The 26,286-nt window shown below is 50.7% G+C and overlaps 1 protein-coding gene across 1 annotated transcript; it reads right to left on the bottom strand.

Moving 5' to 3' along the window:
• Positions 1 to 426: 426 nt before the first annotated feature.
• Positions 427 to 26,286, bottom strand: LOC130022692 (core histone macro-H2A.2). Its single transcript, XM_056113481.1, has 8 exons — positions 26,056 to 26,286; positions 19,415 to 19,521; positions 15,583 to 15,780; positions 13,874 to 13,984; positions 12,858 to 12,957; positions 7,238 to 7,327; positions 2,824 to 2,998; positions 427 to 592 (listed from the first exon to the last, which is right to left on the bottom strand). The coding sequence occupies exons 1-8, from the start codon at positions 26,225 to 26,227 to the stop codon at positions 427 to 429; spliced, it is 1,119 nt and encodes a 372-aa protein (XP_055969456.1). The 5' UTR covers positions 26,228 to 26,286.

Genomic DNA, 26,286 nt, shown 5'->3' with positions numbered 1-26,286 from the left:
GAGCAGTTACAGACGTTACTGGGCCGGGAGAGGAGGGGCACTAAAGCAGGAAAGAAGTGCCCCGAGCTGCCTCCAGATTTTCTTCTCCCCAACACCGAGTGTCGACAGCCCACACCACCCAAGCCACTGGGCTTGCCCTCCACCCTGGCAAGAAAGATTTTTTTAAAAGACCTGGTGTGTGTGTGTAAAAGTCAAGGCTATAAATCTAAAAGAAGTCCTCTTGAAAAAGGAAAGAAAACCCAGCAAAATTTCTAAAACAACGGGAAGAAAGACAGGGAAAGAAGCCCCGGGGTGTGGGGAGGTGGCACATCTGGTTAGTGACAAAGGCCACACCCGGGGGGGCGGGGTCTGCCCGCCAGCACCCTCGGCTCCTTGAAAGGACGACACACCCCCGCTCGCACCCGCCTGCGCCAGGGTTCCTGTCGGCTACTTGGCGTCCAGCTTGGCCATCTCCTGCACGTAGATGCCAATGCTCTCGCTGTCGAAGAGCAGGAAGTAGACGTTCTTCAGCGAGGACGCGCTCGAGTCGTCGAAGTGGGCCGAGATGGCTCGTAGGGTCACCTGCGCTGCCGTCTGTTTGGGGAAGCAGTTTCTGTGTCCAAGGGAAAGAGGAGGTGAGTAGGGTCATTTGGGTCGGCGGCTACAGGAGTTTGGACCTCGGGCCGGTGCCTTGTCCTTCCTCCTGGACACTCACGCTGGTCACTGTGCGTGGCTGTGCTGACCTGATCTGACTCGAAGGGACAGGTAGGAAGGGCAGGCCCAGGGAACGCTGCCCACTTCATGGGAGCTGGGGGTTGCAGCTGAGGTCAAAGGACACTGCAAGGTGTGCCTGAATTGAGGTCTCAGTCCAGCCGAGCTGTCTTTAGAGACGCTTCTGAGAGGGAGAACATATAGCAGGGAAGGCCCACATGGCTGTCCTGGGTTCGACTCGGCACCACATGGGGTCCTCTGAACCCCACCAGGGGTGACCCCTGAGCACCACTGGTGTAGGCCCCAAACCAAATACGTAAATAGAGAAATAAGCCTGTTGATTTCAGAGACGGACACAGCGGATGTGGCCGAGCACACGTGAGGTCCTGAGTTCGACCCCCAGCACTGCTGGGTCTGCCCCTCGTAACAAAAATCGAAACCTGGATTCACAAACGGATCTTGCAAGAGACCAGCATGCTGCAGCGATGCCTCCCCACCCTGCGCCAGGCTGATTTCAGTGGGTAACTTGCAGCGGGGGCAGGGGTGTCCCCCCACTTGTCCCAAATGAACCCTGGCAGTCGCCAACCTCCAGAACCCAATCACAGCCATGCTTGTGGCTGACCACAGCCTCATCCCGAGCCTCCCACGCATGAGAATGAATCTGCTGAAAAACCCGGGCACGTGGGACTAGTGACTGGAATCTCCAGGCTTGCTTGGAGTTGGGGGTGGGCGACACCCCCCCCCCCCCATCTCCCTGCCCTTCTGGGTCCTTGGCAGTCACACCCATGAACTGCCTCTGGGCACCATTCAAGCACATTAATGATCATAATTCAGAGACTCACAAATGAATCTCTGACGAGAGTAGCACGCTGAGATGCCTCTGGACCCCAAATATGAAATTTTTTAGAATTCCAGGGGCACGCAGCCACTTCTGCAGCCGCATGACATCTCGTACTCTTCATAACAAGCAAAACGAAATTATTTAGCATCTGCCTGTGGGGCAGGCTTCAGTGATGGTGGAAAAATTCGAAATTATGGTGGTAGGAAGGTGGGATTACATGGATTACATGGTGGGATTGGTGTTGAACTACTGAATGTAATCAATGATTGTGAACAACTTTATGAAAATAATATTAAAAAATTTTAAAAAATCAAACCCCTACAAACTCAGCATTTTAAAATATCTAGTCTTCAAAGCAGGTCTCCTTCGAGGCTGGAGCGATAGCACAGCGGGTAGGGCATTTGCCTTACACGTGGCCCACCTGGGTTCGATCCCCAGCATCCCATATGGTCCCCTGAGCACCGCCAGGAGGAACTCCTGAGTGCATGAGCCAGGAGTAACCCCTGTGCATCAATGGGTGTGACCCAAAAAGCAAAAAAAAAAACCAAAAAAAAAAAAACCCAAAAAAAACAGCAGGTCTCCTTCAGTGCCACAAACTGGCGTACAGGGAGGACAAGCCGTCACAAAAGGCAACGCCGTGGGCTCGGAAGCACACTCCACCATCACTTTCCAATGGCCCCCACTGACCTGAGTGGACATACCAGTGAAATGCCAACATCGGGGACTCTGGGCAGGGCCCCAGTACCCGGGAAGGTTGGCGGAGCTGTTCACTGGCCTGGCCCCAGTGCCTGGGAACTGTCAGAGTGGCCTCTGGGGTCAACCCCGGCCCTGGGAGGGCTGCTCTGGGGCCCTGCTAAGACGCCTTCTCACTCGCCCCTGGTGTCTCAGCATCACGGCGCGAGGCTCCAGCTTGCTGAGGCCTGTTTCGGGCTGATCTATGCGCCCCTCCTCTGCCTCCCCCTGCCCCAGTTAGACAGATGAGCTGCGAGCTCTCGAAGCTCCCCTAGTTTTAAAATGTCTTTTTCTTCTGGCTTTGGGGTCACGACCGGCGGTGCTCGGGGATCACTCCTGCTCGGCGGACCCTTTGGGGTGCCAGGGATCGAACCTGAGCCAACCATATGCCAGGCAAAGTGCCCTACACTCTTGTCCCGTTGCTCCAACCCCCTGTGTGCAGCTTGAAGGCTGGGAAGGGCTTTCTTGCTCTGTGGCCAGGAGGCTCCCTGGGTCAGTCTCTGGAGGGGTGCAGGACTGAGTGAGGGGGGCCGAATGGCAGGAGCCCCCAGTTTACTTACCTGCCACTGGGGAAGGGGGGAAATGCCACGGACTTGAGCTTCTTGTCCTCGGCGGCTGACAGGCAGTTCTTGATGGTCTCTTCGAGCTGCTCTTCGCACTTGTCAGAGCCCCACTGAGGGATGTGACAGTGGATGACAAACTTGGCCGCAAGTCCGTTGGACTGGCTGACGGCAGCTGGCACGCGAGAGAGAAACACTGCAGGTCATTTCCGGTGGCTCCTCCTGAACCCCGAGGCCCTCTGCCAGGCAGGGGGACCAAGCAGACAGGGCGGGGCAGTGGTCACTGCCCCTGAGTCAGCGGGGACTGCGACTCACGGCGGCAGGAGCGCTGGGTGCTGCCGTGGCCAGGTGGCGGCTGTCCCCTCCCGGACCTGGCCAGCGCGTCCCTGCAGACAGAGGAGCCTAAACAGTGGCTACCTCGGAGTCACCTCTGGGGGTGGTGTGAGGCCCAGGACTGACTCCCCACTACCCGCATCCCTGGAACCCGGCGCCCAAGGACTTACCCTTTCATGGCAACAGAGCCCCTGCCCATGCCCACAAGGTAAGGGGAGTGTCTGGGAGAGGGCTGGGGCCTGACGGGAGCCACCGTAGGTGAGGGAGTGGAGGGGGGAACAAAGACAGAAGGCCGTGACAGTGGAGAGAGGCGGCCAAGGAAGGTCTCAGGGCCTACCCAGAGGGGGTCGGGCAGCCCTGCCAACTTCAGTCTCGAGGCTCCTTGTGGATCTCCAGAATTAAGAGGGAGGTGTCCGGCTTGCTTGAAGCCACTAAGTGTGGGATAATTTGGTACCCGCCGTAGGAAATGAACGTACAGGCGTGTAGACATTTTTGTTTTGTTTTTGGACCATACCCGGCAGTGCTCAGGGCTGACTCTGTGCACAGGAATCCTGGCTGGCAGTCCTTGGGGCACCGTGTGGGGCGTGGGGCTCAAACTGGAGTCGGCTGAGGGCAAGGCACGTGCCGTACTTGCTGCACTGTCTCCCCGTCCCTGTGGAGTCTCTGGCGATGCTCAGGGATTACTCCTGGCTCCACACTCGGGGATTGCTTCTGCAGTCTCGAGGGACCATATGGGATGACGGGAATTGGGCCTTGGCATTGGCTGCGTGCAAAGCAAGCGCCCTGCCTGCCGTACTATCACTCCAGCCCGGGAGCGTCATTTTCGAACGAGGAGAATGTGCTCCGTGGCGGTGCCAAGTCACACACTTCACTGAGGAAGCTCCGGCAGCCGCCGCCCCTCCTTGGTTGGATTTGGAGGGCGGCCCATGAGGACACCCTGGAAAACCTTCCCATGGCAACCGGGCAGCTGGGAACGGAAAGCTCCCTGGCAGGCTGGCCATGACTCTAATGTTCTGGTGCCGGGAAGCACCGGGGACACGTTGATGTGGGGGCTGGGATGCTGGCACCTGGCAGAAGCACCTATAGATATTCTATGGGGGTGGGGGGGGGTCCTGGTGAGTCTCTTTCACCTGCAAACACCTGAACTCCCGGAGCGCAGTGCTGCTGCAGGAGACTTCTAGAACTTCTAGACTCTCTCGGGTGGGATGATAGCCAAGGGGACTCTGCAGGGTCCCTTCCTCCTTCTGGGAGGCTGTCCCTGCTAATTCTCGCTCCCAGTGACACCGTGGTATCCCTTCTGCCCCAGGGCCCTGAAGTAGCCTCTCTTCCTCCTGTCCACCCGGGCCTGGTGCTCGTGCCTGCTTCAGCCCTGGTGTGAGCCAGGCATCTACACTACTATTTCCTTGTCAGCTTTCATTGACCACTTAGCAGTGGCAGGTGCCCGTGGACCGACCAGGTACTCTTGGTCCAGCCTGTACCCACATCCTTGGTGCCCAATCCCTTCGTCCGCGTTTTGTGCTGGGACCCCAGGCCATTTGCACAGCACAGCCCCTCTGCTGGCTTCATTTCTGTCACCAGGGCCATTTCCATCCCATTCAGCTGTGGGCTGAAGTCAGACACGTCTCCTGGCTGGAGGTTGGGGCTGGCCTGAGTCCCGTTAGAAGCTGCCTGGGCCTCTGTGTCAACTGAGGACACTCTCCTAGTGGGTCACCTCCCACTGACTGTCCTGCCGGAGGTTTGGGGCTCCACTGGGCTCGCCTGCACATGTGTGGGAGCATCCGCTTGTGGTCCAGCTTCCTTAGGGTGGGCACTTCCCCCCTCGGTCCCCAATGCCAAGGTGGAGGGGCATTCTTGCTGCCCTTCCTGCCCGCTGGGTCATGTCTGGCCCTTCTACTGAGTGGGTCCGATTAGCCAGCACCTTGGCAATCTAGTCTCTCTTGATGACATATATTTATATACATAATAAGGATCGATTTTTTTTTTTTTGTTTATCTGTGTTTGGGCCACACTCAGCAAGGCTCAGGGGCTACTCCTGACTCTGCACTCAGGAATTATTCCTGAGAGTGCCCGGGAGACCGTAGAGGACGCTGGGGATCAAACCCGGGTCGGCCACGTGCAAGGCAAGCACCCTCCCCACTGTATTCTCGCGATGGCCCCTATAATAAAGGTCTGGGGGCTGGAGTGATAGCACAGCGGGTAGGGCGTTTGCCTTGCACGCGGCCGACCCGGGTTCGATTCCCAGCATCTCATATGGTCCCCCGAGCACCGCCAGGAGTGATTCCTGAGTGAAGAGCCAGGGGGAACCCCTGTGCATTGCCAGGTGTGACCCCCCCCCCCAAAAAAAGGTCTGTTTGATGATTGGCGGTGATTAGGAATGAAATACAGCAGAAACCTGGTGAGCTGTCTCCTCTTTTCCACATTCCCTCCTACCCCATCTTCCAAGCGAGCGGACACTGATTGGCCTGAGACCAGGAATCCCAAGACCCACCGGTTTCTGGGCTCCTGGTGAGTTCCCGCCCCCGCCCCCCACCTTCTGTTTCCTCTGGCGAGGGCCTCCCAGCTCTTTCAGCAGAGCTGGAAGAGGCTGGTGCATGCATGCCTGTACCTGCGGGCCTTCCGCCCTCTCCCCGTCCCGACAGAGCGACTGTGTGGGCCTGGTGGCCAACGGGCCCTCCCTGCTTCCTTCCACTTGCAGGCTGCTCTGTGCATCCGTCAGCCCTCACACAGCCGTCCCTTCCTGCTGGGCTGCCTTTCAAGTTTTCCTGGACGTCAGAAATGTCCCTACTCTGGGTCAGGATGGATCACACCCACTATATCCTATCCCTTCCTGCTCTCTGAACTCTGTCTGTACCTACACCGGTCAGCTTAATTTCAAAGGAGAGGTGCCACCTCTCAAGGCTGCATGAGGGGACTGGCAGGGACGTGGCAAACGTGGCAACTGTCAGCCCGGGGCCTGCAGTTCCATCTGGTGATGACAGTTCCCGATTCGAACTTGCAGAGGTGCCTGCCTCATCCACAGAGGGTCCCAGCACTGCCCGCGGACCCAGGCTTCCCACTGTCCACTGGCCCTGACCAGCTGCAGCCATCTCATCTCCGTCTGGCACTTCCCCAACGCCCCCAGAGAGAAGGTGTGCTCCACTAACGGATCTGCCTGTTTCCCCAGACGTCAGTGCTTGAGGACAGATGGGATTTGACGAGCCTTTGGAGCCCCGACTCTGACTCAGCGGTCACTAGAGTTGGTGGGTGCGGTTGGCCTCACTATCCAGAGTGACCCATATCCCTGCAAACGGGTTCAAAGGAAAACGGCGCAGGGCCGGAAGAGTGACTGTACAGCGGGCAGGGCACTCACCCAGCACGTGCCTAGCCTCAGGCTTGATCCCCAGAACCTCATCGGCCCCTTGAATCCCACTAGGAGTGATCCCTGAGAGCAGAGGCAGGAGGAAGCCCTGAGCACCGCTGGGTATGGCCCCCAAACCAAACCCAAAGCCCAACAGATTGTGCACAAGGGTTCAGAGAAGCACCACTCACAACAGTCAGAGTCTTGAGTGGATAAAGGCAACGCAAGGTGATCTGGCCGCAATGGGGGTGGAAGCAGGGGCGCACAGGTTGCAACGGGGTGGGGGGCGGTGGGGGGAATGACTCTCGGAGTGGAAGAAGCCGGAACAAGAGGTCAGACACATGCGATGTCATGCCGTTCATGCGCCACGTCTGGACCGGGTAAACTCCTGGAGCTAGAAGGCACACTGCAGGGAGTGAGGGGGGCAGCGGGGAGGCTGGCACGGAACATGCCTTTAATGGGGTTTCCACCGAGGGCGATAAGAATGCTCTGGAAGTGGACAGTAGTGATGTGAGGGCCGTGCACCACGGGGGGCACCTCTGATGTGATTTCTGATGCAAGTTGACTTGAGTGAACCGGACACTTCACACAGTTCCCAAAGTGGAGGAAACGGCCTGGCCAGGTGATCTGTGTCCCAGAGAGGCGGCGGCAGCTGTCCACTTGTCCTGGCCTGTTCTGTCCGGCACCCCAAAGGCCAAGGCGTGTCATTCCACAGAGTGAGGCCGAGGCCCGTCCCACGCTTACCTTCAGCAACTTCCAAAGGGCCTTGGGATTTGCGAAGCTCCTTGACGGTTTCCAAGAACTCCTTTCCCCCTGCCTTTTCCAAGGCCTTCCCTGTGGAGAGTGAGGGGAGGCCATTGCAGCGGTTCTTCCAAGGTCATCAATGAACCGAGTGACAGTGTTAGGGGCGGGAGGAAAAAAGGCAGGAAAGTGGGACTCGGGGGCTGGGGCGACAGTGTGGCATTATTTTGTTGTTGTTGTTTTAAAATATTTTAGATTTATTTGTTTTTTTGGGCGACACCCAGCCATGCTCAGGAGTTACCCCTGACTGCACTCAGGAACTACTCCTGGTGGGTTCAGTGCACCATATGGGGTGCCAGGGCTCGAACCCGAGTCAGCCACATGCAAGGCAGGCACCCTCCCCACTGTACTACCACTGCAGTCCCAGCCCCAGGGTGGCGGTTTTGGATGGTACCAATGATTTTTGCTTTTTGAAGTAAAACAGATTTTATTTGGAGGTTTTTAGGAAGGGGACCGGGGGACAGAAAGTGAGAGAGAGAAATGCACTCAAGAGAGAACACGGACTTCTCCAAGGGAGGAGAGAGACCCTACACACATTCCAGCATTAGGTGTGAAAGCATATCAAAGTCCACATCTCAAGAGGGGAGATGCGGGTGACACATGTACTCGGCCACATGGGCAACAGCAGCACATGCACCGGGCAGCATGTCTGTGTCTACCAATGAATTCTGAACTCAGGTCTCATTCATTTCATCAAGCCAGTGACTAATTGATATGAGAAACAGAGGAAAAAAACGGGTTTGATAACACCAGGAGAGACGATCGATTAATATAACAGGAAACCCAATCAGAAAAATGGCCTTGCTTCTTCAACAAGTCAGCTGGAAAACAAAATGAATCAAGGCTGTGTGCTGCGTGTGTGTGTGTGTGTGTGTGTGTGTGTGTGTGTGTGTGTGCAGTAGGTGTGAGAGAGGGAATTATTAAATCTATGAATACTTACAGCACAGCGGTAGGGCATTTGCCTTGCAAGCGGCCGGCCCGGCCGACCTGGGTTCAATTCCTCCACCCCTCTCGGAGAGCCTAGCAAGCTACCACGAGTATCTCGTCCACACGGCAAAGTCTCACAATGGAGAGGTTACTGGGCCTGCTCGAGCAAATCGGTGAACAACGGGAGGACAGTGCTATAGTGCTATTAAAATCATCACTGTAGCACTGCCCTCCTGTTGTTCGATTTGCTCCAGAGGGCACCAGTCACGTCTCCATTGTGAGACTTGTTGTTATCATTTTGGGCATATCGAATATGCCACGGGGAGCTTGTCAGGCTCTGCCGTGTGTCCGGGATACTCTCAGTAGCTTGCCGGGCTGTCCGAGAGGGACGGAGGAATCGAACCCGGGTCAGCCATGTGCAAGGCAAACACCCTACCCGTTGAGCTATTGCTCTAGCTCTCACTTACTAAAATTATAAGCCGTAATAACTTTATCTATAACCAAGTGCAGTGTGGACTTATTTGGATACTGAATGGAAAAAAAAAAGAGGAAGAATAAATGAGGATAAGATTAAGGCTGAAGAGGTTAGATTTAGAGCACTGGGGCCAGAGTGATAGCACAGCAGGTACGACACTTGTCTTGCACACGGCTGACCTGAGCTCAATCCCCGGTGCCCCATATGGTCCCCAGAGCCCCCGCCAAGAGTGATCTCTGAGTGCAGAGCTAGGAGTAAGCCCCGAACATCACCAAGTGTGGCCCACAAACAAGCAAAATCCCCTAAAGCTTAAGTCACTTACTGTAAACACAGCGGACCTTGGTCCAAATCTCAGGTGCCATCTATGGTCTCCCGAGCACCACTAGGACTACTTCCGAGCACTGATCTAGGAAGAGCCCCCAAGCATCGCTGTTTATGGCTCCCCCCCCCCCACCAAAGAACAGACAGTGAATTTAGAATCTGAGCACGGAGGCAGGATTTTCCTGGCTCTGCACTCAAGAATTACTCCTGGCAGTGCTCAGAGGACCAGATGGGATGTCAGGGATCGAACCCAGGTCGGTCGCGTGCGGGGCAGCTGCCCTCCCTGCTGTACCATCTCTCCAGCCCCTGACAGAATATCTGAGAAGCGAATTCTTTTCCTGCTGTTAGGGATGGCGCCTGGAGCCCTCAGCTGCAAGGCAAGTGTTCTACCACTGAGGTACATCCCTGGCTCGGCTGATGTTGTCAGTTGTCATAATGGTATCGTAGCTACACTGTTCAAGGAAAACACCCCTATTGTTCTGAACTATTCACGGATAAAATGATACGATGCCTCAGTGTGTGAGCAGAGCTGAGCGGACTTGGCGATGGGTTGATGGTGATTATTACCGGGTGCGCGTGGCACGTCCTTTGATCCTGCAACGACACTAAGGCCTGAACTCTACTTGTAATAACAGAGAATGTCTTGGAAAGCACAAAGCAGGGCTTGATTTGCAGAGGTTGACTGCTTGGAGTGACAGAGTGGAGGACAGACTCTCGGGAGGGGAGGGACTGCTTCTCACAACAAAGCAATAAGAAAAATGACAACACTGTGGCCGAGACTCATGAACTGGACGCCGTGCTCAGCTCCGTCCCTCTGTCATCTTCACAGCACCCCTGAGAGAAACACACTGGGATTCTCCTCACTCACAGCGGAGGCAACGGAGCTTCAGAAACCTGTTAAAGTCACACCGCTAGGAGGTAATGAAGTCTAGGACGCAGACCCACACTCCAGAAACTCCACTGCCGGGATCTGAGGATCTGAGCTCGAGTTTTTGCTCTGAGACCAGCATTTTCTCTGTGACTATAACCCTGACGCCCAAAGAGAAATGGTGCTGCTGTTTTCCTGAGATGAAGTGTCAAGTGCCAGTAGAGATGACATCTGAGGGCCGGAGCGATAGCACAGTGGGTAAGGGCATTTGCCTTGCACACGGCCGACCCGGGTTCAATTCCCAGAATTCCATATGGTCCCCCAAGTACCCCCAGGAGTAATTCCTGAGCGCAGAGCCAGAAGTAACCCCCGTGCATTGCCGAGTGTGACCCAAGAACCATAAAAAAAAATGACATCGGCACTTGTATGTTTACTGCAGCACTGTTCACAATAGCCAGAATCTGGAAACAACCCAAGTGCCTAAAAACAGACGAAAAAACTTTGTACAAATTTTGTACAAAGATGTACAAAGAAATTTTGGTACATCTACGTAGTGGAATACTATGCAGCCATTAGGAAAGATGAAGTCAGGAAATCTGCTTTAAGTGGATGGACACGGAGAGTAACATGCTAAGTGAAATGAGTCAGAAAGAGAGGGACAGACATCGAATGACTGCACTCATTTGTGGAATGGAAAATAACATTAACATGAGACTAACACCCAAGGACAGTAGAGGCAAGAGCCAGGAAGATTGCTCCATGGTTGGAAGCCTCCCTCACGAGCTGGGGGAGAAGGGAATTGAGAAGGGATCATTACGTCAGTGATGGTTTGAGGGATTGCTCAGGATGGGAGATGTGTGCTGAAGGTAGATAAAGGACCAAATACTATGGCCTCTCAGTATCTTATTGCAAATCATAATGCCCCAAAGTAGAGCGAGAGTAAGAAGGAAATTGTCTGCCATAGAGGAAGGGGGAGGGACGGCTTAGGTGGGGGATACTGGGGACATTGGTGGTAGAAACTATATGCCGGTAGTGGGATAGGTGTTCGATCATTGTGTGACTGAAACTCAAACATGAAAGCATTTTTGTAACTGTGTCTCACGGTGATTCAATTAAAAAAAAAAAAGTCAAGTGCCAGCCCAGTGCAGCTCATGTACGGAAAGCTGGGACACACTTCAAAGTCGAGCTGAAGAGCCACAAAGGAGAGCGTGTCCCCAGAGGACAGCGAGGGTTGGGGCCGGATTCGAGGAGAGGGTTTTCTGTCAATTCACTGTTGGCGGCACTTTCGTCTGGCTCAGATTCGATGGAAAACAACACGGAGATGTCTCCAAAACACAGAACTAGAACTGCCACATGACCCAGCCATACCATTCTCAGCATCCATTCCAAGCACAAAAACATTAATTCGAAAGGATCTGTGTACCCCCAAGTTCATTGTAGCACCTAGGTTATGGCCAAGACATGGAAACAACCCAAATGCCCAACTCTGGGTGAATGGATCAAGAAGTTGTGTGATATAGACACAAAATGAAATACTGTGCAGCTCAAAGAAAGAATAGAATCAAGCAAATTGCCACGACACAGATGGAACATGAGGCTCTCGTGCTGAGCGAGGCAGGTCAGAAGGAAAGGGAAAGATGCCAAATGATCTTTCATGGGTGGGACTCGAAGATGCAGAGCCCGGCAGCAACAAAGAACTAAAGGCAAGAGAACAGAAGAAACGATTCGCAGTACTGAGTTTGGGGAGTAGGGAGGGGGAAGGCAGAGCCTTGGGGTCGTTGGGGGAGGAAGGGGGTACACTGGCGAGGGGTATAGTGTTGGAATTAGGTAACATGAAACCATAAATAACAGAACTGTGTATCACAGAACCTCAGTCAATTAAATGAAGGAGGAGGAGGAGGGGGAGGAGGAGGAGGAGAGAAGAAGAAGAAGAAGAAGAAGAAGAAGAAGAAGAAGAAGAAGAAGAAGAAGAAGAAGAAGAAGAAGAAGAAGAAGAAGAAGAAGAAGAAGAGGAAGAAGAGGAAGACGAAGAAGAGGAGGAGGAGGAGAAGGAGGAGGAGGAGAAGGAGAAGAAGGAGAAGGAGAAGGAGGAGAAGGAGAAGGAGAAGGAGAAGGAGAAGGAGAAGAAGCAGAAGCAGAAGCAGAAGCAGAAGCAGATGCAGCAGCGCCCTCTGCTCTGACTCCCAGGGCTTATATATTTTTCCCAGCAATAAAGTTCTCTGAGATAATGGGGGGAAGGTTAGTGAGCCAGCAGAGCACCCTAGGGTGCTGCCACCCCGGGGCTCAGCTACAAGTAATGTCTGCACGTGGTCTCCCTGCGCTGTTCTTGACATTGAGGCTTCTGACATCTATAAATGCAGTATTTTCACCCCAAATATCTCTAGCAAAGTTCATGGCAGCATCAGTCGGTGTAGTCCAAATGGGAAGCTGCCCAACTTCACTGGGGGCAGAACGCAATAACAAATCGTGGCCTATTTGTACAGGGGTACGGGAAGGATAATGAATGAGCCCCAACTCCAACTCAGCAGCATGGGAGGATTTCAGAAAGACGGAGCTAAGCCGAAGTTGCTGGAGAGAAAAGACAATCTCATTGACCTGACACCTGAAGTAGCTGAATGGCTCTGTGCAGTTCCAAGCCCCGAGAGTGGTTACCTTGGAACACACAGTGATGGAAAAGGGGAAGCAAGTGAATTCTGGGGTGCTGGTAAGTTCTACCCTCACGATCAAATTCACCAAACTGAACACTAATGACCTACAATGCTTCATTAAAGTTTAAGACGCGCATGTTGAGAACATTGGAGAGGCAGGAAAGCAGGCAGGGTGCTTGTGCTGCATGTGGCCCACCTGGGGTTCAACCCCAGCATCCCACATGGTCCCTGAGCATCGCCAGGAGTGAGCCCTGAGCACAGAACCAGAAGTAAGCCCTGCACACTGCTGGGTGTGGCCCCCCAATAAACAAACAGGGACCTTACCGATGTCTTCCTTGAGGTCGATTTCGGCTGTGGTGGGGTGTACAATCCCCTCCACTCTCATGGAGCCAATATGGCTGATGTCGCTCTGGGTCAGGGACAGCTGCAATAGGAAGGAACGTTGGAGAAGGTGAGAAAGTTGAAATCCGACAACACACAACCTCCCTCGCTCTTATGTCAATGTAAGAGGCCGCGGAGCCACGGGGCCACACCGCTGTTCATCAGGAGAGATGGGCAGTCCCCAATGGCACCCATCACTTTGGCCTCTCGGCTTCCCCCTTTTCCTGGGGGAGACTTGGGAAGTCCCCACTTTTCCGTGCTTCTTCTAACTTCACTTCAATAAAGTTTCACACTAATGTCAGATTGCTCACATCTGGCTTCCAGCTATGATTAACTGACTGTTTCCTCACGCATCTTATTTCAGCTCCAGTTGACTGGGCAGATAAATAGTCTCTTCTGCAACCTTTCTGCTCATGGGAGTGAGTTATTTGCATGTCTGCCTGGCACCCAACGACTGTTCAAATGTATGGCCCTGTTTATTTTCTTTCTGTGATCTGCAGAGGCAAGCAGACCAAATGAGTGGCAAATAATTCATCTCAAACACCAGGAAGATTGGGGAAACACATATTTCTGTTTCCTCTCTTTGAGAAATTGCACCGAGCCATGTGAGGTGGTCCTCCTAAAGGCTGCGTGAGAAATTAAGCTTTGGAGTTTTGGTGGGAATAAAGGGAGCATAGGGGAAGTCCAGCAAAACCGCAGGTGCCACCCTTTCCACTCACCAGCCAGTTTCTCTATGCCTACTTTTGACAGATCAATGTCAGGATTAATAATACTCGGCATTAAAGAGCTGGTTTGTTCCCACACTGCAACACTGCCATCATCCCGTAGTTTACAAATAAGTAATTCAAGACAAGAGTGAAAGTTAGTTACAGGGATGCAGGAGGCATCATTGCTTGTAAACAGTAGATTATAAAAATGCAGTTGTGTTTGACTACAGCACATTACAATTCTCTTATTACCTTCTGCCCCAGAACAAGGCTCTTCGAAGACAGAATGGTGAATCCATCCCCTGGCCCGTCTTCAGAGGTGGAGTTGGAAGTGCCTTCTTTATCACTGTCCTTTGGTTTGGACTGTTGGCAGAAATCAGGAGGACAGATGGGATAAAATCCAGTAAAACAGATTCTGAAATAAAGCTCCAAAAGAGAGCAACATATGCCCTACCCAAGAGTGAATCTGCTCTATAATCACGTTCTAAATTTCAGAATTCCTGGAGTGTGCAGCCGCATTTGTGGCCGCGCAACCCTTCATAATCTAGCCCACTGCTGTACCAAAAGTAGAGAACACTTTTGTTTGGGTTTAACATACATGCTTGCAATCTCTTATACAAAATCCTAGTGACTTCGTTAAGCTCTTCTGTATCGATCCAGAACTTGGATATGAAAGGAAAGGGCTGGGGCTGACGTTCTGCTGTTCTGAATGGAGGAAAATAAAGGGCAGAAGTTTGAGAGAAAGGAAAACAGGAGCTCCCCAGAGATTGTGAAGGGGCCTCACACATGCCTGTTGTCCTCCCAGAAATCTGGACACAGTTTCGTTATTCCTGCTCCTTTCTTTCTTTCTTTCTTTCTTTCTTTCTTTCTTTCTTTCTTTCTTTCCTTCCTTCCTTCCTTCCTTCCTTTCTTTCTTTCTTTCTTTCTTTCTTTCTTTCTTTCTTTCTTATTTTTGGGCTGCACCCAGCAACGTTCAGTGGCTGCTCTTTGTTTTATGCTCATGAGTTACTCAGGGTGATGCTTGGGGGAACCATAGTTGGCGCTGGAGAGTTGAACTGGGGTCCGCCACACGCAAGGCAAGAGCCTTAGCCCCTGCACTGGCTTTCTGGCTCTATCCTGTTCTTTTCAATGTCTGCAGAATGAGCAGGCTCATTTTCAGCCTTCTCCCTAAGATTTCCCTGCGAAAGGTAGCAGTGGAATGAACTCCTTTCCCCCTAAGATGTTGGATCACCCTACCAGTGCTCAGGAGCTATTTCTGATCCAGTGCTCAGGGGTCACTCCTAGCAGCGCTGAGGATATGAGACGCAAAGCCAAGGATTCAACCTGGTCCTGCACACAAAGCTGGACCATACGAAGCTAGATATCCGGCCATCTGAGTTATCTCTCTGGTCTCTTAGATAGTCTGGTGTATTTGCATGGAGGGAAAATGTACAAATTCGACACCATCCAGCAGCAATATCTGCCCCCAGAGAAATGCCTGTGTGCACTGCTCGGGGACACCGAGCACTTACATCACGGCCAATGCCATGATGAACTGAATTCGTAACCGACTTGGAACTCATTGGGATTCGAAGTTAAACAGCCACAGGTGGCTGGTGGTTGCACTACTGGGTGGCAGATGAAAGTATTATTCCACAAACGGCATCTGTGAGCTACTTGTGACTTGGCACGTCAGGCTCTCCGGCCACCCAGCTTCCGTGGGTTCAACCCAGGCCATGGAATGAGACCAGGCACCACGGAGGCCAGGAGAGAGATGCAGAGGGAGCTCCTGTCTCGTTTCGCACTTGGGACTACGGTGGAGATCTGGAACCAGGACAACCGCCTGTGCTCTGGGTCTGGAAACCTCTGGTCTCGCCCTCCCTCACCCTTCTCCCGCCCATTCCTCCCAGTGTCCACCCAGAGCATGTGTCCTTCAGCGCCGCGCCCCCATCTCTCAGGTTCCATGAAAATCACTGGCTCACCTTCTGGGACGTCCGTGGTTTGGCAGCCTTGGATTTCTTGCCTCCCTTCTTGCCCGATGTGGCCTTCCTCCCTCTTTTCTCTGGAGGAGGGGAGAGGATGGTTTCCGACTTGCCTTTGGTCCCTCGCTTTTTGGCCAGCAGTTCGGGGTGAATCCTGGGCAGGACACCCCCACTGGCAATGGTCACTCCTTTGAGCAGCTGCAGAGAGAAAATGTTTGAGCCGAGACAGCCTGTCGCTGGGGCTGGGCGCAGTTCTCACTGCGGGCAGAGGATGGGGTGAGCCTGGTCTTGGCTTTCCCAGTGGGCTGGCATACTCTGCAGTCTGGGCTTTCCTGTTTCACTGGCAGGGAGGGCCACAGCGTCCCATGATCTTGTACCAAAAGGTAAATTAAAACGAAAGGGAGGCACCTGAAGCCTCTGGCATATAAATGGCTCATCTTCACAGCATCACGACTAATCTCAGGAGACACAGGGCCAAAGACTCATCCCGGTTCTATAGTTCCTGGGGTGCGTGGCCACACAGCTGTGTGGCACCTTATATTCACAATACTGACAGCCCAGTAGGAGCAGAGTAGATTAGATGGGAAAGTGGAACAGAAGCCCACTAAGCTCAACATCAAAAACAATAACACAGAAGGCTCAGCTAGCACCTAACAACTCAGCGAATCCTCAGACAATAACTTTAATAACCCCTCTGTGAGATACGACAATTTTCACAAACTTTGTTTTACTGAACTATTTTTTTTTGGGGGGTCACACCCGGCGATGCACAGGGGTTACTCCTGGCTCATGCACTCAGGAATTACTCCTGGCAGTGCTCGGGGGACCATATGGGATGCTGGGAATCGAACTCGGGTCGGCTGTGTGCAAGGCAAACGCCCTACCCGCTGTGCTATTGCTCCAGCCCCATCTGAAGTATTTTTGGATGATTCTATTTGTCACTTTGTTGTAACAAAGCAATATAAAATAATTTTGCGCCTGCTAAGGGGGCAGGCTTAGGGAGGGGGTGGGAAACTGGGGACAATGATGGAGGGAAGGTCATACTGGTGGTGGGATTGTTGCTGGAACATTTAGTGCCCCAAACAACTCTGTTATGAACGAGTTTGTAAATCAGGGTGTATAAATAAAGTTGGTGGGGGGGGGGAATAAAATTAAAGAGAGATAGAGGCTGACAACCAGCCATACTGACCCAGGACTCAGGAATTCTAGACATAACAGAGGATAAAAAGCTTCATTTGTGGAGAGATAGCACAGCGGTAGGGCGTTCGCCTTACAAGCGGCCAACAAGGCCGACCCAGGTTCGATTCCTCCGCCCCTCTCGGAGAGCCCGGCAAGCTACCGAGAGTATTCGATATGCCAGACACAGTAACAACCAAGTCTCCAATGGAGACGTTACTGGGCCCGCTCGAGCAAATCGACGATCAACGGGAGGGCCTTTACTTTTACTTTACTTGTGGGTGGCACAGCTTGATAAAACGCGGTTCAGAGGTCACTGCTAGCACTAGACCTACAGAACACCCTCTTCTGATCATGTATTCTATCACCCAAATCTTTGACCATGCATATCCCAAATTGATCCACTTTTATTTTGTAAACAGCTGCCTTTCACTAAGATACACTTCAAACATTCTAACTGTTGCACACAGTGGGGTACACCTAGGCAGGCCCAAAGTTACGTCTGTAATAAGGTACAGGAACCAAGAAGAGTCTAGAAACACTTAGAGCAAAATGTTAGTTATTATACATTGATTGGCGCTAACAGCAACAAGCGAAAAAGAGTTTGTATTGCTTTAAATGTTTTCCCTCAGAGTTTATTTCTTATTGCCATTTTGGAAGTTACCAGTTGATGATGGATTAGAAATCTACAGACTCTTCACCAAAAACAGCTTAAGAGTGAGATGAGAAATAAAAGAAGTAAAAATTATTGTATCTTTCACTTTGTGTATCCCGAGGGGCATCCACTCCTCTTCAGAAATACTTCTGACATGGCCGAAAGGCACATGAAAAAATGCTCTACATCACTAATCATTAGGGAGATGTAAATCAAAGCATAATTTTTTGTTATGTTATCATATGGAGATATCATATCATGAGATATCATCTCACACCACAGAGACAGGCACATATCCAAAAGAATAAGAACAACCAGTGCTGGTGCGGATGCGGGGAGAAAGGGACTCTGTTTCTTTGTTGGTGGGAATGTCGACTGGTCTAGACTTTTTGGAAAACAATATGGACATTCCTCAAAAAAGTAGAAATCGCGCTCCCATTTGACCCAGCAATACCACTTCTGGGAATATGTCCTGGGGTTCCCCAAACAGCAGAAACACCATCTGCACTTCTATCTTCATTGCAGCACTATTTATAGTAGCCAGAACTTGGGAACAACCCAAGTTCCTGAGAACAGATGACTGGATACAGAAACTAGGGTACATCTACACAATGGAATAGTACGCAGCTATTAGGAAAAATGAAGTCATGAAATTCGCTCATAGAGGAACATGGAGAGTATTATGCTGGCTGAAATGAGTCTGAAGGAGAGGGACGGATATAGAATAACTGCATTCATTTGTGGGTTACTCCTGGCTCTGGCTCTGCTCTCAGGAATTACTCCTGGCGGTGTCAGGGAGACCTTTTGGGATGTTAGGAACTGAACTTGGGTTGGCCGCGTGCAAGGTAAATACCCTACCTGCTGTATTGCTCTGGCCCTCCCACATAGGGTTCTGGGGATCAAATCCAGGTCAGCCAGTTGTAAGGCAAATGCCCTACCCATTGTATTACCACTCTAGCCCCATATAAAAAATATTATGTGTTTCCTTATGCTATGAATGCCAGGAGTGAGGTAGGGATTTCTTTTTATTTTCATTGCTAGTGTGTACTTCTACACACCACTCATTAATTTTCTGGGACATTTAAATTATTACTTTGATTATTATTATTTGATTTTGAGGCCATACCTGAAAGTACTCGGGGATGACTCCTGGCTCTATGCACAGGGGTTAATCCTGGAGTTGCTTGAGGGAATCAGGGATTGAACTGGGGTTGGCTGCATGCCAAGCAAGCACCTTAGCCCTTGTACTAACTCTCTGGCCCTGAGCCCCTCTGTAGGTCACACGCTGTCTATGTTGTCACCTATTTCTGAATGCCTTGGGTCACAGTTTCTCATTGCATCACTTATAGTAAAAAAGAGATGGAAAAGGAAATGTTAATATATGAGGCAGGACTCTACCCTCATCAGAATTAATACATAACTTACAGTAAATAAGATACAGAAAGGGTCAATGCTAATATAGTAAGCGGAACTGGACCCTTATCAGAACTACTTATCACACAGTTTGGGAAAACTATGAGAAAGACACCAGTCTGTATCTTCCACAGAGCTCTTTTTTGAGGGGTTCGGGGTGGGTTGAGGGTGATGCTCTCATGAGAGCATCTCATGGTGTGGTACCCTCCTGGCTCTGCACTCAGGAATCAACTCCTGGCAATGCCTGGGAGACCATATGGGATGCTGGGGATCGAACCCGGGTTGGCTGTGTGCAAGGTAGGTGCCCTCCCTGCTGTACTATGGTTCTGGCCCCGACAAAGACCGTCTTTAAGGAGGAAACGTCTGCCCACACCCACGTTCCATAACAAAATCTGTTGCAGAAGCAATCTGATTTCGAATATCGATGGTTTGGCTAGCCGAATCATTCTTGTGTGCAGTTTGGGTGGACATGCGATGTGACCAGGACACAGCCACGCGGCAGGGAAGATCCGTGGTCAGTCACAGTCGAATGTGCCACGGTGGGTCTGGCGGCCCGTGCTGCGGCTCATCTTCGAATCTCGGGCATACCTGATTCAGCTCTTCGTCATTGGCCACTGCTAGCAGGATGTGTCGCGGTGCTATCCGGGCCTTCTTGTTGTCCCTTGCGGCATTCCCGGCCAACTCGAGAATTTCCGCTGAAATTATAAGGAGAAGTAAGTAGACAATTATACAATGGGGTCTGGGTTTTTTTTAAATGTTTTTTTTTTAATTGATGGTCCTTAAGTTTGATTGCTTTTATTCATTTATGAAGTTTGATTGCTTTTATTCATTTATGAAGTTTGATTGCTTTCATTCATTTATGAAGTTTGATTGCTTTTATTCATTTATGATTCATCAGACAACACTGAGAGCATGGGAGAAAACACATGTGTGACTGTGTGTGTGTGTTGTGGGGACTTTTTTGCTGATACAATGGTATAAATATTTATTTATTTATTTATTTTTGCCTTTTGGGTCACACCCGGCGATGCAGAGGGGTTACTCCTGCCTCTGCACTCAGGAGTTACTCCTGGCGGTGCTCAGGGGACCATATGGGATGTTCGGATTTGAGGCAAACGCCCTACCCGCTGTGCTCTCTCTCCAGCCCCTACAATGGTATAAATATTAAGCTCCAAAGTTAACAGATGATCCATGTGAATCAATGTAATTTCAGATAAAGCAACACATGAAAATGCCATCATTTATGAGTCTACAGCAATAAAAAATGGGCATGAGTACGCCGTATAAACTAAGCAAATATAATTAGCAAAAAATTAGAATAAAATAGACATTAGCATGAAATATTTGTGTGATGTTTCCTGAATGAAAAGTGCTAGTTCACTGCATGTTCACCCAGACAGTGTCTTTTCGGGTTATTAAGCAATGCACGTTGACTTTACCAACAATTCATTTATATCGTTACCATGTTTTCTGCACCAGAGATGAATGTGCCTGGACACACTTCTTCAGATCCTGGAGAGAGCATCTGAAATTAATGTTATTTTAGATACTCTGGTCTAGTGCATTCATGCTGGTAATCAACTTTAATTTTCTCTCTTTGTTCTTGGTGTGGCTGGGGGGCTTCCCAGTATTCAGGAGGCCCAGGGTCCCCCCTGCAATTTCCACTAACTTGGCAGCAGTTTGAGGCAGAGGCTTGAGGGTGCTGCTTGGGCCCTTCGTGCCAGGGACCAGCTGGGCCACCCTGGGGGTGCTTTTTTTAATTTATTTTTTATTTTTTTATTTTTAAATTTTATTGAATCACCGTGAGACAGTTACAAGCTTTCATGTTTGGGTTGCAATCACACAATGATCAAACACCCATCCCTCCACCAGTGCACATTCCCTACCACCAATATCCCCGGTATAACCCCCCTTTCCCACCCTGCCTCAGCCTCCATGGCAGACAATATTCCCCATAATCTCTCTGTACTTTTGGGCATTATGGCTTACAATACAGACACTGAGAGGTTAGCATGTTTGGTCTTTTATCTACTTCCTGCACATATACCCTGGTGGTGCTTGAAGGGGTCTCCAGGGCCACACCCATAGGTGTCTGGGAGCCTCCCTGCCTGCTTCCCACTTGCTCAGGGTGCTGGGAATTGAACTTGGGTCGGGCACATGCCCACCACTAACTGCTGTCTTAGCCCCTGGCCCACCCTCCCTATTTTTGGAGCCACACCTGGCTGTGCTCAGGGCTTACTCCTGGCTTTGTACCTGGAGGGCTAGGGGACCATCCGGGGTGCTGAGGCTCAAATCTGGGTCTGTTATATGCAAGGCAAGCACCCTGTCGACTGTCCTATCACTCTGGCTCCCTCCTTAAAAAAAAAGTGGGCTTGGGCGCGACACCCAGTGGTGTTCAGGGTTTACTCCTGGCTTTGTACTCAGGGATCACTCCTGGTGGGTTCGGGGGATCATATGAGGTGCTGGGGAACGAACCTGGGTTGGCCATGGGCAAGGCAAGAGCTCTACCTGCTGTACTATGGCTCCGGCCCCCTGGCCTTAGGACTCAACCTCTGATTATGATAAGGCAGCCCCCCACCTCCCACACCTCTCCCCACCGCACAGGCTTCCAAAGCTCCTCTGACTTCACTCCCCAGCATACCCCTGCTGGCATGTTTGTGTTTCTCCTGGTCCTCGACCCATGCTGAATCCTCTATTCTGCTGTACCTCTCAAGCATGACCTAAAGTAGAATCCCAGTCAACACTATGTCATGAATTTTGAAGGTTACTTCTTTTTTATGTGTGTGTGTGTGTGTGGGGGGGGGGGGTGTTTCACAGCCTGTGTACCCAAGGGCTATTCCTGACTCTGTTGGAGGTATGTGTGTGCTGGGCCTTTGCACGCAAAGCATATGCTCAGCCCTCAAAGTTCTCTCTCTGGAACACAGGGGATTGCCCTGCCACAGAGACGGGGGGGATGGGGGGATTGGGGTGGGAGGGATATTATCCATGGTGGTGGAAAATGGGCACTGGTGGAGGGATGGGTATCTGATCATTGTATAATTGAAACCAAAGCACAAAAAATTGTAAATCTACAACTTTAAAAAAAAATAAAATAAAATAAAGGGGAAAAAAAAAAAGTTCTCTCTCTGACTCTGGAAAGTCATTTCAAGGGCGACAGGAGCCTTTCACATTTGGAACCCTCTTTCTCCAAATAAAACCAATCGATGCAAAAAAAAAAAACAAACAGCAACTGCTCCCCACCTTTTCGTTCCTAGGACCTGTGATTCTCTTCAATTCATGGTGCTTTAAAACTCCTTGTTTCGTTACAATGCAAAGACAGACTGAAAACGCACCTTCAGGGGGTTCATGATACCCTTGGCCCTGAATGATTTCTTCAGTTCTCAAGAGCAGGAGGGAGGAATGACCGTTTACTGAGGGTACCTAGGTGCGAGATGTGCACTAGTTCAGAGGGTAAGGAATTAGCGTGAGGTCACACAGCTGGTGAACGGATCTGACTGACATTTAAGTCTGTGCCTAATGCCAGCCCCACAAGAAGTGAGAGAAAAAGTATACAGAGAGGGACCAGAGTGATAGCCCAGCGGGTAAAGCAGCTGCCCCACATGCAGCTGGCCTGGGTTTGAGCCCAGCTTTTCAAATGGTTCTTGAGCCCTCCTGGAGTGATCCCTAAGTGCAGAGCCATAAGTAAACTCTGCATCGAGAGAGAGAGAGAGAGAGAGAGAGAGAGAGAGAGAAGGGAGGAGTGAGAGAGAGGAGAAAGAGAGGAGAGAGTGGAGAGTGAGAGCAAAATATTATATTATTATAAACACAGTCACAACAAAATCTCCAATGGAGACGTTACTGGGCCCACTGGAGCAAATCGATGAACAACGGGAGGGCCGTTACCTTAAATATTATAAATATTAAATATTATAAATATTTAGCTAAAAATGATCAAAAAATGTTTCCTCGGAAGAAAGTGTGTAAATATTATTATTATATCGCATCATGGAGCCATTAAGCCCTTGTAGAAGAGATTATCAACACGATGTCAAAGATTAGCACTTATATATTTATATTTTCTTAATCGAGATTGGTTTGCCTTCTGCTTCACATTCCATCCGTGCTACTCCTGGTTTATCAGTGGTGTAGAGTTTGAGACATTGCTCCAGGAATTCAAAGATTTTGAATGGGGTGATGCAGATGGAGTTACATTTTTAACTGGATGGTGACTTTGGGTCGCCAGAGGGTTTTGACTATTAATTTAACTTTTTTTTGGTGCCCTGGTATAAACCTGTGCTACGAACCTCCCTCTTAGTTCCCCTTTTGCTGTCTTCAGTAGATTCTGGTAGCTGATGTCTTCATTCTTATTCATTTTCAGGAATCTTGTTTCTTCTTTGCCCAGTGGTTATTCAACAGCATGCATACTATTTTGTCTCCAAATATTTGAGTGTTTTTCCTTTTTTTTTTTTTTTGGATTTTTTGGGTCACAGTTGGTGCTGCACAGGGGTTACTCCTGGCTCTGCACTCAGGAATCACTCCTGGCGGTGCTCAGGGGACCATATGGGACGCCGGGGATTGAACCTGGATTGGCTGCATGCAAGGCAAACACTCTCCTTGCTGGACTATCGCTACAGCCCCTCCTGTTTGTTTTTTTTTTTCATGGTAAATTTCTACCTCCCTAGCCTTATGGTCTGAATCGAGACTTGATATTGATTTCTGTTCTAGTGACATGACGAACACTTGATGTAGTCTGAGTCAGAGAATGTTCCATGTGCACTGTAGGATTCCACATGGGAAACATATATTCCCTCAGCCCTTGGACCTGATGCATTCAGCTGTCCCAAAGAACACCAGCAAGAATGTCTTCTGGGTGAATTTCCAGATGTGGCCTCCCAGACCCAAGCCCGGACCCGAGTTCCAGAGGGATCTTCACTGTGGACTGCCTTTCAGCCCAGGAACAAACTCTCATCTACAGTAAGGGCAGATGTGGGGCCTGTCTAGAAGGGGGCTAGGGAAGGTCACAGTTATTGGGGCTCTTCCCACTGGTCATGCTGTTTGCTGAGGGAAGACCAAGACGTTCAGCTTCTAAAAATGAGAAAAAAATCGCTCTTACAGAACCTGGGGTAGAAAATGGGTCCAGGGCTGGAGTGGTAGTACAGAGGGTAGACACTTGCCTTGCATGATGCTGAGCCCCGAACTCGCCAGGAGTGACCCCTGAGCACTGCTGGATAGGACCCCCAAATATAACAAACAAACAAAAACCCCCAAGACACCGAGTTCCTCAATACTGACAGCCCAGCAAGAGAACACCAAATGAGACGGGAAAGCAACACAGAAGCCAACGAAACTCAACAAACAAGAACAATAACACAGAGGCTCACCTGGCACCAGACACATTCTGAGCACATTCTTCCACAAGGACTTTGCAACCCCATGATGAGATATAAACATTTGTATAATAAAAAAATTGTTCTTTCATACTTATTGATTTTAATATTGGAGTTTTGTTACCTAATCAATTTCAACTCTCTATATTAAAAGAAGATTTGGCTCTGTCCTCCCGTTGTTCATAGATTTGCTCGAGCGGGCCCAGTAACGTCTCCATTGTGAGACTTGTTGTTACTGTGTTTGGCATATGAATATGTCACGGGTAGCTTGCCAGGCTTTGCTGTGCGGGTGAGATACTCTCGGTAGCTTGCCAGGCTCTCTGAGAGGAGCAGAGGAATTGAACCCAGCTCTGCCGAGCCAGCCGTTTGCAAGGCAAACGCCTTATCGCTGTGCTATGGCTCCAGCCACTCCTGACAGCATAGTACTTTTAAATAAATTTTAAAAATTGGTAAAAAGAAAAGAAAATGGGTCCGGTCCCCTGCCTTAGGGATTTGGTGGTTCCCCCCCCCCCCTTTTTGGGTCACACCTGGCTATGCACAGGGGTTTCTCCTGGCTCTGCACTCAGGAATTACCCCTGGTGGTGCTCAGGGGACCATATGGGATGCTGGGAATCGAACCCGGGTCAGTCGTGTGCAAGGTAAATGCCCTACCCGCTGTGCTATTACTCCAGCCCCTGCCCTAGGGGTTTTGAACTGTGGCAGCGGGGAGGTGCTTCGAGGGTAGACAATTTGAAGGGTCTTTGCTTTTTTGCCTACTGAATTTCCAAGACGCCTTGGTGTCTGAGGAATTTGTGATACTTGGGCAAAGTCGATAGCACAGCGGGTAGGGCGTCTGCCTTACACGTGGCCAACCTGGCCGACCCGAGTTCAATTCCTCCGCCCCTCTCGGAGAGCCCGGCAAGCTACCGAGAGTATTCGATATGCCAGACACAGTAACAACAAAGTCTCCAATGGAGACGTTACTGGGCCCACTCGAGCAAATCGATGATCAACGGGAGGGCCTTTACTTACTTGGGCAAAGTCAGTGGCCTAGTTGCTTGTGACTAAAAAGGCCACTCCAGGAACTGCTCCCACTGTACATGTTGCCATGTGTTGTTCTCTATGGACACATGCACAGTTGAGAAGCATCTTCGATATTGCAGAGCTTGCATTCTGGTAGTTAGGACATTAGAGAACAACACAGAGCTAAAGAGATTACTCAGGTCCACACACACAAGCTCATCTTTCATTAAAAAAAAATGATCTGAATAACTGATACGTAAAACTGTTTCCTAGGTGCCTTCTGTTAATAGAGGGTCTCTCCGGGATGGGAGGGCAAAACCAGATGAACCCAAGAGGACTTTAGCTCTCGTGTCTGTGTTATTTATGGACATTGTGTTCTAGTTTCATAGATGGTCTTTTTGGCTTTTGGGCCACACCGGGGGTGCTCCGTGGTTACTCCTGGCTCTGCTCTCAGATCACTTTTGAGGGGCTCGGGGGACCATATGTGGGGCTGTATTGGACCCGGGCTGGCTTTGTGCAAGAGAAGCACCTTACCTGCTCTGCTATGGTTCCGGTCCCAGGACAATGGACGTTATAACGTGATCTCCTTTTACAAACGAACAGCACCCTCACCCTTTCCTCCCTGTAGGTCCCCCAGAAGTTGTACCACCTAAAACTTTGGGGGGCTGGTCTAGAAAAGCTGTTTTCTCAGGAGTTTTCTGCCCCTTTGCTTCTTCTTCCCACCAAAACCTGCAGAAACAGACGTTGGCCAAGCAGGGGTGCAGACACCCTGTGACCTGCAGTGACTAGGGGTGGGGTGGGGGGGTCCTTCCCAGTCAGTGTGGGTGGGGCAGGAGGACGGGGCGGGGGCTGGTGCATTACCTGCCAGGTACTCAATGACGGCTGCCATGTACACGGGGGCACCCACGCTGATCCGGTACTTGAATGTCCCTTTCTTGAGGTAGCGCATCAGCCTGCCCACCGGGAAGATGACCCCAGCTCTGGCTGACCGGGACAGCTTGGACATTTTCTTCTTCCCGCTCCGGCCCGACATCTTGCCTCAGTTTCCCTCTCAGCTTGCTGACCCACGGGCCTTCCGGCACAAACACTGTG

This window comes from Sorex fumeus, unplaced genomic scaffold (genome assembly GCF_029834395.1).
Source record: "Sorex fumeus unplaced genomic scaffold, SorFum_2.1 ptg000020l, whole genome shotgun sequence".
Classification (NCBI taxonomy): Eukaryota; Metazoa; Chordata; class Mammalia; order Eulipotyphla; family Soricidae; genus Sorex; species Sorex fumeus.
Note: the sequence above shows the minus strand (reverse complement) of the source record. Positions and strands in the feature narration are given on the sequence as shown.

Coding starts and splice junctions, on each gene's coding strand:
- LOC130022692 (XM_056113481.1), bottom strand. CDS start 26,227: ATGTCGGGCCGGAGCGGGAAGAAGAAAATGTCCAAGCTGTCCCGGTCA. Junction 15,781..19,414: donor ATGACGAAGAGCTGAATCAG/GTATGCCCGAGA, acceptor TTCTCTCTGCAG/CTGCTCAAAGGAGTGACCAT. Junction 7,328..12,857: donor CGACCTCAAGGAAGACATCG/GTAAGGTCCCTG, acceptor CACTCTCCACAG/GGAAGGCCTTGGAAAAGGCA.